The 17,428-nt window shown below is 42.2% G+C and overlaps 1 protein-coding gene across 2 annotated transcripts in view; it reads right to left on the bottom strand.

Moving 5' to 3' along the window:
* The window catches only part of NKD1 (naked cuticle homolog 1 (Drosophila)), a 112,324-nt gene that overhangs the window by 35,354 nt on the left and 59,542 nt on the right, over nt 1-17,428 (bottom strand). For both annotated transcript variants that reach the window (XM_014942189.1, XM_014942190.1), the window contains one exon: nt 4,139-4,196. In XM_014942189.1, coding sequence (XP_014797675.1) covers nt 4,139-4,196 — 58 coding nt within the window. The remainder of the gene's footprint in view (nt 1-4,138; nt 4,197-17,428) is intronic.

Below are 17,428 nucleotides of genomic sequence, written 5' to 3'. Positions count from 1 at the left end.
GACAGGTACAGGACTAGATTGATCTCAGAGAGATGCAAGATTTCTGGTTTGTAGAAACAGTTAAGTCATACTTTTTATGAGAACAGTGACACGAGAAATCACATCATCACACAGCTAATTAGGGTGACAGGTTAGGTGTCTCCTGAGTTTGAGGACTTCACCTTGAACTCCAAAAGGCAGCTGAAGGAGACCAATAGCTATATCCCACTGGGCTCTAAAGAGCTTGTATTGAGACAAGGAGGAAATTGCTTCTTTTCCACAATCAGTCTGTCAGAGGGAGATTTCCCTGCTTCTGGTTCAGATATCACACTCAAAGAGAAAATAGGCTGCTCTGAAATGCTTTTAAATGTTCAAATGATAAGACAGAGGAACCCTGGTTCATTTCATAAAGACATGGAGTAGTCAAGACAAGAAAGCTCTCCTGGTCTACAGGCTTTAGCTGTGAAAATTTCCCAAAACGTTCAGGGAAAGGAGGTGAAAAAAATTCTGGCAAACAAGAGCAGGACTCTTGAACAATTCATTTAAAAGCTTACTTATGCCTTGAAGAGCAGAGAGAGAACTTGGATGTCATCACTGAACATGCTAATGGCAGATATCTTTCTGAGCCACCTGCATGTCTCCGTGATGGAAGTGTCTTGTTGTTTGATACTACATTCAATTCCCTGCCTGCCATTTTAGCTTCCCTACTAAAATAAAATTAAAATAGATCTCCCAATGTCTGTGCTACTTTTTGTGACTTCTTCCAGAGCCATCTCCAGTCCTTCAGTTCTGGTGAGCTACTATTCTATAGTAGGACAAGAAAGAGAAAAATTCAAGCTCTTTTTTTTTCACAGAAATGAAGTGTAATGAAGCACATGCTTCCTTTGCAGAAACTGCTGGACAAGAAAGTTCAAGCACAAGAAGGTCGTACACAGCCACAGCAGATTGCACAAGTACTCAAAGTTTGGCCATGGAAGTCTCTGAAATGCAGTGGGAAAGCACTGCCAAACTTGGAATGAAAGTTGCAAATGAATCCACTACAGAACCTATATCCAGCATGCCCAGTTGCTGAGTTATTAATGAAGGAGGAAGAAGGGAAACAGAGTAATATAGAGAAGAGACTGAGGTTTCCACTGGTATCTCTTATCTAAGGAAACCGCTGACCACATAAGAGAAAATCCCAAAATTTCTATTTAGTTACTTGCCCAGCAGCAAAATCAAAGGCAGGTGCTGGACATAATAGACAATACTGGTCAAACTGTTTCTTTCTGCGCAGCACTCAGTAAACAGAGTCACCACTATTGAGTTCTAACCTCTTGTCATGCAGCAACATTGAGTCAACAATCCGCTCTCATGGCTTAATGCTTTTGATGTTTACTTTGTTCTTTCTATAGTTCAAAAGAAAGCACTAATGCACCAGTCCTCTTACCAAATACAATCTTAATCCCAGAATCCCGAGCCTTTTGCTGTTGGCCAGTTAAGTCTGTTAAAACGAAAGGATTTGATCAAGCTTTACATAACAACACAGAAGTTAAATCCAGCAAAGAGAGTTCTTTTTATCTGTACTGCTCAGACGGCTAAGAGGGGGAAAAAAGAGAGGGAGGAAAAAAAAAAAGGTAATGAACTTGGCTATGTAAAACAAAATAAGGAATTCAATTATTTCTCTTATTGCCACTTTGTCTTTTCAGTGAGAGTCTTTCAAAGAACTCAGATTTATTCTCCAATAAAGTCTCTGAGTGTGAAGGCTATAACTTTCCCCTAACGCAGAAGAATTGCGGCACCTGCTGTGCTTTTTTGCAAATCTGAGAAGTGTTTCTTTTTCATTTTTTCCATCCCTACGGTGTATTTATGAAGACAGAACATAGTTCATTGGTTAGACACTTGCCTGGGACTTGGGAGAGCTGAGCTGGGCTCAAGTCTTTGTTTTGCCATTCGTGTCCTTTGTGAGCTTACCCCAACCAAGCAGGTTTCAGTGTCACAGCTCCCTACCTCTGACACTAGTTATCAGGGATGTCGATGTTATCTTACGACACACGAATGTATAACCATGCAACATGCATTACACCAGCACATATGTAAAGATTATGAGGCAGCTAAATAAAAGCAGAACAGCTATTTTAGATGGGAAGATTAATATATGTTCTAGAATATTAGTTACATTTTCACACAAAGCGTTTCTATGCAGAAAAGAGCTCCGACAGTGCTCATCTTGTACATAAGCCACATAGAATTCAAGCTGGGCCCTCACAAAAGTCTCAAATGACATTTCAGCTTCACCTTATGCTAATATCACAGTTTTATACTAGTACTATCACAGTCATCCAAAAATATTATGGAGTAAAAAGTATGAAGTTACACAAAAAGAGTGAAAGCATCCTGCTTTAAACACAATGCTTCTAGTATCATCTGTTAATTAATTATAAGAAGTTTTAAAATACCCCATTCAAGAAGGAAGTGGCTAACACTGTCCCTGGCATGGAAAACAAAACCTGGAGATCTGAATCGATGAGGACATTCTGCAAGTGTTTGCCTGATCACCAGGTGGGAAGAATTACCTGCCTCCCAGCTGGAAAGATGCCACAGAACAGCTCTTCCCCAGTGGCAGCACACAAAGAAAGGACCACCTGCTGGTATCTAAATCTTGTCTTCACTACTCAGCTGCTTCATAAGAAATGAGACACGTCAGAAGTAATAATGTAGAACTGCTGAAAGACTGAAATTACAGTAGCCTAAAAGGTTTTACACTCTAATAAAAACAATCCTGCTGCTGACTAGTTTGGAAATATTCTATATCGGGTATTATGTTTGCTATGCAAGACAATTCTACACAACAAAGTAAGAAATAATTAGAGGCAAGGAGAGGTAGAATGAGACAGAAAAATTATTCACCTCACTAACATTTAATTTCCTGTGTTATGTAGATTCTCCTATAATTCGGAAAAACAAAAGCCACCCTTTATTAGAGTTATATCCTACTATGAGCAGAAAGGAAAACTGCAGTGAAGTTGAATATTGAAACACTTTTAACACTGACTCCGCCACGGCAAGTATGTCTTGCTTTTGTGTTTAACAGTAGCCCACAAGCAGTAGTTGAAATTGAGCTCCTGTGCTACAGACACATAAGAGAGAACATTCTTTGTAAACATGATAGAAACATGGGATCCTTGGGACACAGTATATAACACATTTCCCAGGTAAGGAACTGGAAGACAGACATTCTTAACACAGAGCATCTTTCAAGTTCTGTTTAGACAGAAGTCTCTACCACCAGAAACAAATGACTGGATTATAAAGCAGCAGAACTTTCTAAATTAAGCTTGACATGGTTCATTGCTCTAAACAAGTTGGGCATATTGTTTCCACTAGCTTAAAACATAAATCTAGCACAAGCCCATGCAACCACTTGGTGTTTCCCAGAGAGTTTCTGAAGTCTCATTTCCTTGTTTTTCTAAAAGAATGAGCAACAATGCCCTCAAATTAATCTCTTCCGTTCATCACCCCCCACTTGCCCAACTGAAGTTCAAAGTACCTCGGGTGGGTTCTCTGGCACGCAGAATACAGTGTCCATACTCAAGGTCCCCAAAGGCCCTTCCCACCCCAACGATGGTTCCATCTCCCACTGCAAGGAGAGGCCTGACCACAGATGCAGAGATGAGATGAGCCTTGGAAAGGAGGAGTTATCTGGGGCACTAATGATCACATTTGTATTGAAGAGAAATATATCGAATAAGAGTCTTTGGTCTTTATTAGAAATTAATGCAGGAGTTTCTAAGGCTGGTTTGTGTAAGAGGGAAGGGTGTGCAGGACATCACAAACCCCAGTGCTAACATTTCCAGTGATCGCATTTACCACCTCTGCTGGGGACAGTGATATGCACTACTGGTACCAATGCCAAGAGAAGTACCTGGAAAAACCTGTGAGACCTTGAATTAAAACACTCGGTCCCTATGATACAACTGGGTGACTTTTTTCGATACTAGGAGGACAGTGGTAGGAGATACAGAACTAATACCCTATTCCTATCTTAACAGTTTTGCCAGGCGAATGACGCATCAGTACATTCTTAACTGCACTCTCATATATGCATTTTCACAGACTTGTTCACTGAATTACTCCAATACCTCTTAATGTTAACCAAGAAATTTTGTTCTTTAATTACCTTCTAGATGAAAGTCTTCATCACCAATAGCGTCTCTGTAGCCTTCCCCCGATAAATCCTGTTTAAAAAATAAAAATAAAAAATTAATTACAAATATACTACACACTAAGTGTTGAGGTGTTAAGAATATGTATTTATTATCACCAGGATCAATTTAAAACACCAATGAAAGCACCGAAGTTGTTCTCCAGGAAAGAATTCAATCACTCTGTTAGTGGTAGTCAATGCATTTGGTGCTATTTGACAATGCTCTGGACATACTTAAGGACAAAAATTTAATGGAGATGAATAGATTGTACAGGGGAAAGAAAAAAGAAGTGTTCATATTCAGATCTTTTTACAAAGTAGATTAATATTTAGCATTTCAACGTTCTGTCAATCAAGCAAGATAAAAAAAACTCCAAATGGAAATGATAAAGCAGAAATAAGCCCTTCACTACCCACAGAGGAATGTTATCACTTGGTTCCACCAACAAACAGAAAACTTTCATATGCCAGAGGTCACCCAAGAAAAGCAGATACCAGACTCTGAAGAGCTGCCTGATCCTTCAGTCCCAAAATTAATGAAATTTTGTTCAGCCCCAGTATGTCTCCAGCAATACAGAAGCAGATGCCACAGATATGCAGATGATCTTATCTCAGACCCAAAAAACATTTCTCTAATGGTGCTGAAGTGGTAATACAGGGCATCAGTGGGATTTGGAGCTAATCCCACTTACAAAGACCCTGAAGAGCATTCCTAGTCTCTTATTAGCAGACCCTTCCAGCTCTAGTCCCACACCCCAGCTAAACCCCACGCAACGACAGCCATCCTCAAGTTTTGCCTTCTCCCATTCACTCTGAAGGCTCCAGCATCATCGAAGTGTCACTGACCTTCCATTGCAGTCTGGCTCCCTAGCTTCTCCACAAACACTTTCTACCACTGATAAATAGTTATGGTGATAAAGAAGGATATGGTCCTAAAAAACTGGCCATTTTAACTTCATCAGGAACAGAGCCAGCATTCTCAGCATCAATCTATGAACTACAAGTTGACAGTACGGAGCTATTTGCACAAGAATAAGGGAATAACCCGTGACAATTAACGTCTGGTTGTATTCACTAGTTGTATTGTTAAGCAATTTTATCATGATTAAAAGCAGTTCACCTCTTTTTCCTGAAAAAGCTGACAGAGGGTCTTTTCTGCCTTCCATGTGCCCAAATGTTATTCTTTGAGATTAGTTATCAGAAAGTAACTAAACCACAGAAGCGTATGTTAAGAATTCTTCAGTATCAATTTCTGCAACAGCATTTTAAAAATTAGATTTCACAAACATTTACTGGATAGCTAACCCAGAGACCCTGAAAATCCTGTTCTGTTCACGAGCAGATACCCTGAAATAAAGTTAGAACTCGTGGGCCAAATGGCTGAGAGAAATGCCGGCACCTTGGCCCGCAGTGCTAGGGTTCTGCACAGCACAAGGTTGCTACAAAAGCTGTCATTCTGGATTTAGCTTTCCAAGAAACAAATCACAAAACCTATTTTGTTTCCTTGAGGTTTTGTTCCAGAAAAAAAGGAGCAATGTGCTGATTAATATCAATCATTACCTTAAAAATGATGGAAGAAACGGACAGTGAACGAAAAGAAGCTATTAAATGTTGGCATAACTTATCATATTTCTGCAAGACAGTCTTTCCAGGGCCTTGTAAGAGTTCCTATACTTTTGTTTGATCAAATTCCCCCATATCATCATTTTCCATGAAAATGGAAACACCTCTGACTGCTCTCGTAGATAATGAGCTAGATAGAAGTGACTACATAGGCATGTAAGTGGGCACCCCTGCCCTCCCCCCCAATGCTAAATATTTAAAAACTGATTTTATTGTGGGTTTTTTTTACTAAACTCAGAATTCCTGTTCCCTCCTGCTCTCTTGGGGAAAAAAAAATATTTTACGTTAACCTGACCAGCAAATATGCACTGAGTAGGTGTGATCTTCGTTGTGATGTCCCTCTGAGGAGAATATTATCTAGCTGGTAGACTTCATCTCTTAAGATTTTAGCAAAGCAAGCAGTGCACCTGGGTATCAAATGTTGCTTGTTAAAACATTGTCATTAATCTCATCCTCTATAAAACCTGTAAATCATTAATTTTTATGATTTTTCGAAAGGTTTCGCTTCAAAATGAGCACACATTTGTTGATGTAAAATGCACCATCAAGTAACTCAATAGAAAAGAGTGGAAGACAAAAGTGTAAAACAGCAGAGCGAAGCATTAATATTCATTAAGCCAGCTTCCTTATTTTCTCACTTTTAATCATCACATGGCTCTTAAGTAAATATATTTTATATTCTAGTCTAGTTTCACCCCTTCTCTAGCTCCTAGTTATTTAAGTTAAAGCAGTAACTTAATGCAAGCAAATTCCCAGTAAGTGTTTCTGCCTTAAACCACGTTATTATAAATTACCAAATTCTAGAAAAGTGTTTTTATGATGTCGAACCACAACATTAGTGTTAAATGCCACACAAATTGACAATCCATCCTGAAGCTGATGAGAGTATCATTTGAACATTTTAGTGACACATTTAAGCAGAACTCCTCGGCTCCCGTTCAAATGTGTTCCTCTGTGTGTTTAAGATTATGACACGTATTATCTTTGACAGACAGGTGTGTATCTCTGAAAGGTGTGGGCAACTCTAGGTTTTTACAGGAAAAAAATGAAAGGGGAAAAAAAAAAAAAAAGAATGATATCATTCATCTTATTACGATTAACTCTTCTGTCAAAAAAACTGCAACAGAGCTACCTGAGTATTTTTAGCACCGAGGGAGATGTCACACCCTGGATAAATACCAAAATGCACCTGCTTGAGAAAAGGATTCTGGAGAGTGTATGGAAACTACACTCAACAGAGAAGTACAAAAGCTGAGCAAGCATTAGAGAAAACAATTCTGATGGCAGCTCGTACTGCCCAGTGGAGTATTATCTCAGGAACCTGGAGAAATTGTCTTAAGGTGAATAAGAGAGTGCATCTACTCCCGGTTACCTGAGTTCAGAAAAGGGACTGCAGCCAAAGGAAAAGGTAACGGTGTAAGACAACCTGCAGCTCAAGACATTCTAGTGGGAATCACAGAATCTTCATGGTTGGAAGGGACCTTTGAGATCATCGAGTCCAACCACAAAAAAACAAACAAAACCAAACCCGCAAACAGTCACAAACCAACAATCCCGGGCACTAGCCCATGCCCTGAAGGGCCATGTCTACACATCTCTTAAATACCTCCAGGGATAGCGGCTCCACCACTCCCTGGGCAGGCTGTTCCAGTGCCTGACCACCCTTTCTAAGTAAAGTCATTCTTCCTCAGATCTAATCTAAACCTCCCCTGCCACAACTTCAGACCATTTTTTCTGCTCCTGGCATTATTCCCTTGGGAGAAGAGGCCAACCCCCACCTCTCTACACCCTCCTTTCAGGGAGTTGGAGAGGGCAATGAGGTCTCCCCTCAGCCTCCTCTTCTCCAAACTAAACATGCCCAGTTCCCTCAGCCTCTCCTCATGTGACTTGTTCTCCAGACCCCTCACCAGCTTGGTGGCTCTCCTCTGGACACGCTCCAGCACCTCAACGTCCTTCTTGTAGTGAGGGGCCCAGAACTGAATACAGCACTCAGCCAGGTAGGAATATCAGACCCCAGGAGAAGCGGTGTCTAAGAGCAGAAAGGAAGGCCAGGCTGGAGGGGATGGAGAAGCCAGGGACCACGCAGCTGCAGGAGCCCGGCCGGCAGCAGGAGCGGTGCCCGAGAGAGCTCCAGCACCACCAGTGAGGTCACAGGTAGTTGTATATCACTGTCCTGACACCACGTTTTAAATCACAACACTGCATTTTCAAACTGGAACACTGAGTCATGAAACAACCAAAACCAGATGTACCCTGTGAAATACTATATAAATGAGGTCAGCGAGCACTTGAAAGAATAAAGAAAAGAAACATTTAACGTAGAAGGATTCCAGAGAGCCACTTCTATAGGCTGCTAAACAGGAACCCAGCTACAGTAAGCATCTCTACCTCACTGGGAGTTTCCCAAATAAATAAGTTGGCCTCCATTAGCTACCAACCCAAATCACGCAAAATTACTGAGATTCAGGCTCAAACATCTGCTTCAAAACCCTGAACAGCTGTCTGGCCTGGGCAGAAAGGGCCTTGTGTCCCATATATCCCATTCTGATAGGTGCCGCCGTACTCAGCTGAGATTTAAGAGGGTGGGGGTGGAGAGAAGAGTTAATTAGTGCAACTCCCTCAGAAATGCTGCTGAGTATATACATACACGAGGAAGAAAAACAATCTTTAAAAGCTCCCCCACCCCAGGGTTTCTATTCAGCTGGTTACAAGTCAGGCAATCGTCACTCGCTTCCCACCTTTGCCACGCCATCAGGCCCCGATGAATGCTAACGTGCTGGGAATTTTATTTTTTTAACCCCAACCTCAGCCCTAACCACTCTCTGCACTTTTCTTACTGATACAAGTCTCTGGAGACTAAAGGCCAGGCACTCATTCGGGGGCTTCCATTTACTGACTTCTTTTTCACCAGCCATCTGAAACTGCTGCCATCCAAATCCTCACCTATCGTTCTGCCCACATCACTTTATTCACAGAATCACAGAATCTTCATGGCTGGAAGGGACCTTTGAGATCACCGAGTCCAACCATACACACACAAAAAAAACCAACCCAACCATCTCAGGCACTAGAGCATGCCCTGAAATTCCACATCTACATGTTTCTTAAATACCTCCAGGGATAGTGGCTCCACCACCTCCCTGGGCAGGCTGTTCCAGTGCCTGACCACCCTCTCAGTAAAGTCATTCTTCGTCCCAGTGCCTGACCACCCTTTCTAAGTAAAGTAATTATTCCTAAGATCTAAACTAAACTTCCCCTGCCCCAACTTCAGACCATTTCCCCTGCTCCTGGTTTTATTCCCTTGGGAGAAGAGGCCAACCCCCACCTCTCTACACCCTCCTTTCAGGGAGTTGGTGAGGGCAATGAGGTCTCCCCTCAGCCTCCTCTTCTCCAAACTAAACATGCCCAGTTCCCTCAGCCTCTCCTCGTGTGACTTGTTCTCCAGACCCCTCACCAGCTTGGTGGCTCTCCTCTGGACACGCTCCAGCACCTCAATGTCCTTCTTGTGGTGAGGGACCCAGAATTGAACACAGTACTCAAGGGGAGTCATTCCTCCGATGCCTTTGCTGGCTCCCTTTCTGCTTCTACATCGAGGTTAAGCTCCTTGACTTCACCTTCCAGGCTCTACACAGTTGTACGTGCATTCACATTTCCTAGCCCTACCTTCTAGCCCCTATGCCCACCCATTCCTTTGACCTTGGTCATCACTCTTTCTCCTGGTCCTGGCTCTGCCTTTTCCATGCCACTCTCCGTGACAGCCAGCACGTAAGAGCCAGAGCTACAGAACACAAACAGACTGGATTTTAGCAACCCACATTTGGGCTAACATGGTGTTAAATGCAATTTTGCTTTTGGCGTAAGTAGAGACAGCTACATCCATAGCTGTATTAAATATATCAAAGGATAACCTTTGATTTAGGTAGGTTATCATGATAACAAGCACATTTTTAAAGTTTGGAGGCCTTTACTCCCTGTATTACATCACAGTCAATATTGTGTTAATTAGTATTTTTCTAAAAAGTGTTGCTCTTCTCAAGTAGAAACAAGTTGCTTTACCTCTTCCCCTTCAAACATATCATGAAAATCCTTTGATTTAGCCTTAAGATACTCAATTTTCCACATTTTTGGCAGAAAATATGCACACATTTCCTGTTTTAGTGAAGTTCTTATCAAGTTCTCATATCCACTACTTTCCCCAAGTAAAACACATGCAAAATGACAAATTGTCAACCAAGAAAACTTTCCTCCCTATTTTTAACCATCTGACTGAAACATGTGGTTTTTTCTCTCTTTAGTCCCATATTGATGCAATAAAGTTCCAGTACTTTTGGAAAGAACAAAGTTGAAGAAAGGCGTTTCACAACAGGACTGCGAGGGGTAAGATATGGAGTAACTCTAACATCTTGTGGAGTAGATTTTATAATGGTTGAAGCAGCTGCCAAGAAGAATGCTGTGTCACCTATGCACAAACTTCCATTCTTGATGCAGATAAAAAAAGAGTCCCAAGAAATAAAGGTTCAAGAGAATGAGCATTCCCTTTGGCCCTTCACCCAAATGAGGGAGGGCTCTGCAAGCTGCTGAGTGGCTGTTCTGAATGTTTCTGTCTCACTTGCAGGAAACAACTTTCCAAACCAGGTCTGATTTTCATATAGCAAGTCCTTTGCAGGTTTTGAAAACCAAGCCTCTTGAAGATGCTTCAGGAAACCCATCCAAACCCCAAAGCAGTCATTCCTATTGTTTTGCTTTATTTTTAATCTTGTCCAGACTTGAAGAGAAAGAGATAAAAGACTTTTTCAATAAACAATTGATGGGAGGAACCTAGTTCCCCTTTGGGTATCTGAAATTTCCCATGGACTAGAAACACAGCCAGGTGTAACTATGATCGACTCAAGCTTAGTCTTCATTACTAGGAAACCTATTCACACCTCAAAACCCACTATCATTTATTTTAGGATAATGAAGGCAAAAATAGATATTCAGTTATCTAAGGTGATCATCATTCTTAATAAATGCAGCTTTACAACCAATTCAAATATAACTCAAACTTTACAAACTTAAATAAATCAATAGATAGATAGATAATTAACCTGCTTGCAGTCAGACATAGTTGGAGATGACATTTTGCTAGGCTAACAGCTTCTGTGCATACAAACCCATGCAGTCCAATATACATAAAAGTAGATGTTTGTGCACACAATTTTGTGTGATCGTTACTTACAAGCAAAAGATAAGAATGCATTTGGAGCATGTATTTGGCTCTCTCCACATTTGGAAGTGAAGCCTTCATATTAATATTATCTTTCAAAAATGCTTGAAGATTCCCCCCACAAGCCTTTTCAAATAAACCATATGCTTCTGTATTAGTGTCCTATTTAGGATGAGAATTTCCTCTTTTTCTTCCCTGTTCATAAGTAATCCATATAACCAGGGCCTTACACAGATAAAGTATATATTCCAAGCCTCGCTATAATGAAAAATAAAACTAGGATTAAAGAATTAAAGCGTACACCATATAGAACAACACTATAAAGCAAGAGACATTTATACCTTGGTTTAAATCTAATATTGTTTCTCCTGTGGCATATTTTACCTGTCCTTCTGCAACCATTAGCTTTTCTTTTTCTTTTTCAGGTAATTTAATAATGAAGATAACTCACCAGGATTCAACTTTCTGTAAAGAATGTGTAAAGCAGCTGAGGCTTGGAGAAGGAGTCAAGGTGACTTTAACTATTAGACCAACATTAAAATATACATCGCAACTGCAGTAATGCAGGTTGTTAAGCAGAAGCAGCAAGCTCAACTTCTACAGTGTTTTCTTTCTCTGAAATAAGAACCCTGTGCTCTGTGATCCATTACAGATGGGTTTTTTCTCCCTCTACCATGCGTGGAAGCTTCTCTCAGATAAAATTTCTTCATTATATAATCACAGCAGGGAGAGTTGTTAAGAAAACAGATTTCTCCTCTAAGATCTCTGACAGATGATCTTGGGTGGGTTTAGCTGCTGTGGTTTCGGATTTTACTGCCTTTATCAGCCACGATGGCCTCTATGTCCAAAGTCAGAGATAGCAGAATACAATGGGTGTAGCACAGCTGATAATGAAATTCTTCCTTTGGTACCTTGGCACAAAGTTCACACTCATATACCAGCTCCAAAACTATGATGCTGAAACACACAAATGCATTCAGTTCAGCTGCCTCTGCTCTGAGAGCAGTAACCCCCAGCCATAACTATAGAGCAATAGTGTTTGCAATCACTGCTTCTATATCCAGCAATTTGACAGAACTGGAGCCCCTGCAGTCTCATCTCACAGAAGGTGACTGTGGAGCAATTCCAGCAGCTGGTAAAATACTGTGAAGATAAAGATAGGATAACAAACAATCAAAAAACCCAAACCAACACAAAGCCCCTAATTTGCAGTCACAAAGGATCATGGACTATCAGAGACTTATGAGGCAAAAAATATCACCAGTATCTTTATATCCCTGTTACAGACCCTCAAATGGGTACAAGGAGCAGTTGGATGATATGCTTTTAAGGATACGCTATCCATAGGAACAGGAACATGAGGCTGTTGAGGAATCACAGAATGATATGGGGTTGGAAGGGACCTCTGGAGATCATCTAGTCCAACCCCCTGCCAAAGCAGGTCCACCCAGAGCAGGTTGCACAGGAACGTGTCCAGGTGGGTTTTGAATGTCTCCAGAGATGGAGACTCCACCACCTCCCTGGGCAGCCTCTTCCAGGGCTCTGCTACCCTCAAAGTGGAGAAGTTCCTGCTCATGTTTAGGTGGAACTTCTTATGTTCGAGTTTGTGCCCATTTTCTCTTGCCCTGTCACTGGGCACCATTGAAAAAAGACTGGCCCCATCCTCTTGACACCCTCCCTTTAAGTATTTATAAGCATTGATCAGATCCCCCCTCAGCCTTCTCTTCTCCAGACTAAAAAGACCCAAGTCCCTCAGCCTTTCCTCGTAAGAGAGATGCTCCAGGCCTCTAATCCTCTTTGTAGCCCTCTGCTGTCCCCTCTCCAGCAGTTCCCTGTCCTTCTGGAACTGGGGAGCCCAGAACTGAAGTGAAAGTGCAAAGCAGATGGGCATTTCCACAAAAGACTTCACAATGGACGTCTGAGTAAGTAAAAAGGAAACGTGGTACTTTTTACTCCAGGTTGTGTGCAACATGCAGCTGAATCTCTTTTGGCCCAATCCAACACCTGGACTAGGCTTTAGAACAGGATAAAACACAAATCCTTTCTTCATTCTTCTGATGTATTTCTTTTCTCTAGCCTATGAAAATGGGGTAATGGCAATACTGAAACCTGCTCTTTGCAGGTAACCGTCACCTCTGCTGCAGCGGGTAAATGAGCATCCTCTTTCAGTGGTCGGTCACCACAACGTGCCTTTAACAAAAGCTACCAACCTGCTCATTTAACTTGAATCATAAGACCCTTATGTGCTGTGGAAGATAAGCATGCTAGTAAATACATATCCTGTATACAAAAACAGGATAAAAATCTATAGAAGTTTAAAAGATCCATTTCAGGGATAGGTTTATTTTGATCATTCCAATTTCAAGACAGAACATTACTGTTTCTATGATGTTTTCACCCGGGATTTCACGGATCTTTAGAAACTCTTGCTAGGTGTTACAGTGACATCTTCCATTAACGCTACTATTGAAATTCTAGAACTATTATGGCTTCTACTTTTTAAGGTGATAGGGTGACACAGTTTTTCAAGGACTTAGGCCAGATAAGAGACGATACAATTGAAAGCAACTGTATGAACAGACCTATGGATCCAGCAGTTATTTTCCAAATGAAGGGTCCAACCATCTCTAACTAAAAAAATCATCAGTCTGAGATTAAATAGGACTGAAACAAGAAATGACTGCTTTTTGCTGTATTTTAAATTCACTTTGAAGCTACTTCAGAAGGCTAAATGTACTCACTCTACAGATTCAGCTATTTACCTTACTTTGTTCTTCTAGCTATCCTCTAACCTCTTTGCTGATTGCAAAATCAATTGTCCCACGTCCCCCATGATCTTATCTTCAACATAGATTATACTGACGAACAAGTCTAAGGACAGAATGAAAGAGGACAAATCTTCATCTTACTTCCAGCCCAGAGAAGCTCAATAAGTCCTCCAAATTGCTTATTTTGGGCTTCTTCACCAGAGAAGACAGATGGACATAGCTACGTAATAAATCTGATTTTCTGTTCAACTTCCTTTCGTGACAGATTTGGTTACCAAGAAACTCTTTAACAAACAGACCGAAGTGCACCGAGGTGATTGTACCCGAGCATATGCTGAGAAACAAGCACATGGAAAACGGCTGCAGAGCTCGACTACAAAACAACTTGCTCATTGAAGATGTGATCACTGAAATCAGGGTACTCTTTCCACCGACCTCAGGGACCATCGCAGATTTAACACAGCGCATTCTGAACCTTTCATGTGTCTTCCTACATGGCACAGGGTTTCGTACAGCACAAGGGCTTCAGGCTCCCCTAGAATGATAATCAATGCTCCTCTATTATGTTTACAGCTCCAAGTCTTTTCCTGCTAATGGATGACGTATATTTATGCAGCTGGAGGAAACCTGGATTCAATAACTGCTCCACCACAGACTCACTGTGTGGTGTAGGGTAAGTCGCTTAAATCTCTCTGTGCCTTCGTTTTCCAACTGTAAAACAGAATTCTTGATGCCCACCTTTGCAAAGAGCTCCGAATCCTCGGGACGAAAACATACTCTGCTAAATAATATTACCTTGTTAGGAAGCACAGGTGTGTGACCCTGGACACATATGCTAATGTCGACCCATAAATCTGTCAACAGGAGGTGCTGGCAAAACAGATGGTTCACATTCCTTTTTAAACCACCTCTTTGTCCCCAAAGCCCAGGTATGTCAACTAATCATTTTATAACTGGTCAGGGTTTTAATGGGCCAGGAAGTCACAGTGAAGCACAATGCCACCAGCATTATGGCTAAAAACAGAGCCAACAAGAAGAAAAGACAGACATAGAGGTTTCTTTTACCCTTCTCCTCTGCTCCCTGGCACGTAGGACAAACACCGTAAGGCTCTGCAGAAAAAGATAAAAGAAGAAGCAGAACCCATCCCCACACATTCCTGTAAGCAGAACAGCATCAGCGATCATGCCTGGATGCTGATTGATGCTGCGTACATAGAAACAGACACATGTTTTTTAATTACAGGCAATAAAAAAACCACAGACACACACCATTTAAAAACCTGATTTAGATGAACAGTTGCAGGTTGACCCGCGGGGTCAGGAGGATTACAAGCAAATAAAAAGTTCCCTTCTAAACATTTATTTTGCTTTATTTTATTTACTTAAGAGTTACCTCTATTATTAGGAATTTGGATTCCCCGTTTCACCAGCTGAAAGCCTTTCCCTTGCAGAGGTCCCCGCAGCAAGGAGGGCTGTGGGGGGTGGATGCTGTGGGCTGGGCAGGCTGCTGGGGGGGCGCCGGGGCGGGCGGCCGTGTGGGCCCGTCTGCCACGCACATTCCCAGAAAAGGAATCCCAGGGCCAGAGGACCACATCAAAGCCAGGGAGTTTAGCAGATTTCCCCCTTCCCCTCCCCCTGAGCCTTTGAGACGGAGACTTCATACTCCAGAATTTAATATCTTTTTCCTCCCTCCCCCCACCAGCCCCTTTGTCTGCGTCTCTGTTCTCTAAGAGCTAACAGATGTTGATGCCATATAGTTTCAAAGAAAACTTTTGATGCCCACATAACTCATTACAACTAATATATTCCAAGAATGCTTGTAGCTCAGGAAACGCCGGGGTGAAAAAACAGAGGAGAAGGGGGCAAATGGCTACACTGAATAACCCTTGAGAGAAAATAAATAGTTCACTTCAAAGTCATCAGGGAATTCTTTAACAAGCTCTTTCTTCCGCAAAACACAGAACAAATTCAGCTGAGCCTAGAATTCCCCAAGGAAAAAAATAAACCCAAACCCCATATAAATGGCAAAGCGGAGGGAGGCATCAGAGAGGTCGCCCTGCTCGCCCAGCAACAAAGCACACCATTCTGGAGGTCCCATATTCCCCAGCAACCTGCGCCGTGCCAGGGCACAAAAGCTCTGCTGAAAAGCAGAGACTGTCAACAATAACAATACAGAGAGCCCTAAAAAAAAAAAAGCTAACCCTGTCCCTCCGCACGGAATGAAGGCAGGCAGTGATGAGATTGCTCAATTCATGGAGCACTTCAATTCGGCCTTAGGAAATCCACATGGGGACATGTCACCAACGTCACGATGATAGAGAAGAAACGCTGCCTCATTTAGCAAAAGCAGGTGATTGCGTTTTTCAGGGCAGGCAGGTCCGTGTCCTTCGCCGTTTTCTAGGGTTACATCTAGGATGCAACCCTCCATAAATTTTTCCAGCAGGTCTCCTCCCCTCCCCTGCTGCTCCAGCACACAGCTGCATCCTCCTTTCCGTTTGGTGAGAAGCCCCCCAGGAGTCACCAGGGGTTGGGAGGGGAGAAGGGTTGAGAAAAGGGGGGAGGGCGAGAAGGCGATTACATCAATTTCCCCAGCAGGAGGATCAGATTGCATCATTGGACACAACTTGGGGCCCGCTCTTTTATCCCTGATGCAGGCAAATTCCCCATTGAAATCAGTGGGAGACCAAGGACTGCGGGACGGGGCGGTTCTGTGGTCGCGGAATGAGAAAGCCCCAGGAAGCCACACCTGGCAGCACCTCTCAGCCACGCTCTGCCCTCCCTCGGGATGGCAAAGCAAAACAAAGGAAAAAATATAACAATGACAATGTCAAATTCCTTCTCCCCCCTCACACCCAAACTCCTAAAAATCCACCACCGCAGTTATTGTCTAAAAGTCTGGATAAAGTTCCTACCAGCGAACTGCAGGTTCACACAGAAGTAACGACGAGGAAAAAAATGGGGAGGGAATGTGCCCCACTACACACACCTAGACATCTCTCATCTAATAATTAAAATGTAAAGAATTTTAAGGGTTTTAGACAAACAGGTGTGTTCTTCTGCCCCACTACACACACCTAGACATCTCTCATCTAATAATTAAAATGTAAAGAATTTTAAGGGTTTTAGACAAACAGGTGTGTTCTCCTGCTTGGTTTTTTTTTCTTTCTTCCAGGGGTATAGATGGAAGAGGGGAAAAAAACAAGTCAGCCCTACTTCTGCAGCAGCAACGACGCGTGGTCTCTTTTTCAGAACAGTTCAAATACAACCCACAGAACCGCAGCACAATATTCACAATTATTAGTTTTTTGCTGCTGCTTGTTCCCAAGCACCACACTTTGCAGCCACTTTCATCTGCATAAAAATTTTCCTCGTAGCAGCTCAACGCTCTCCCCACTTCACTGCTGCTACTCCCGTGCACACCGTCTTCCCACAATATTTATCCCCCAAACACCCTGGTAAACAGCTTAGGAAAACCAGAACTAAAATCTTCTGTCAGATTTGTTCAGGATAAAACGTGGTTCCTCGTAAAATGATTCCTTATTATCTCTCCTGCCTTACTGTTTGGGGGTGGATCACTTCCTCTAGGGAATAACAAGGAAGGCGTGCGTCCTCAAGCCTTGTGGCTTTGTAAGTAAAATACCATATTACTGAGGTCACCCAGGACAT

This window comes from Calidris pugnax, unplaced genomic scaffold (assembly GCF_001431845.1).
Source record: "Calidris pugnax isolate Ruff unplaced genomic scaffold, ASM143184v1 scaffold28, whole genome shotgun sequence".
NCBI lineage: Eukaryota > Metazoa > Chordata > Aves > Charadriiformes > Scolopacidae > Calidris > Calidris pugnax.
This window is presented reverse-complemented; position numbering and strand designations above follow the sequence as displayed.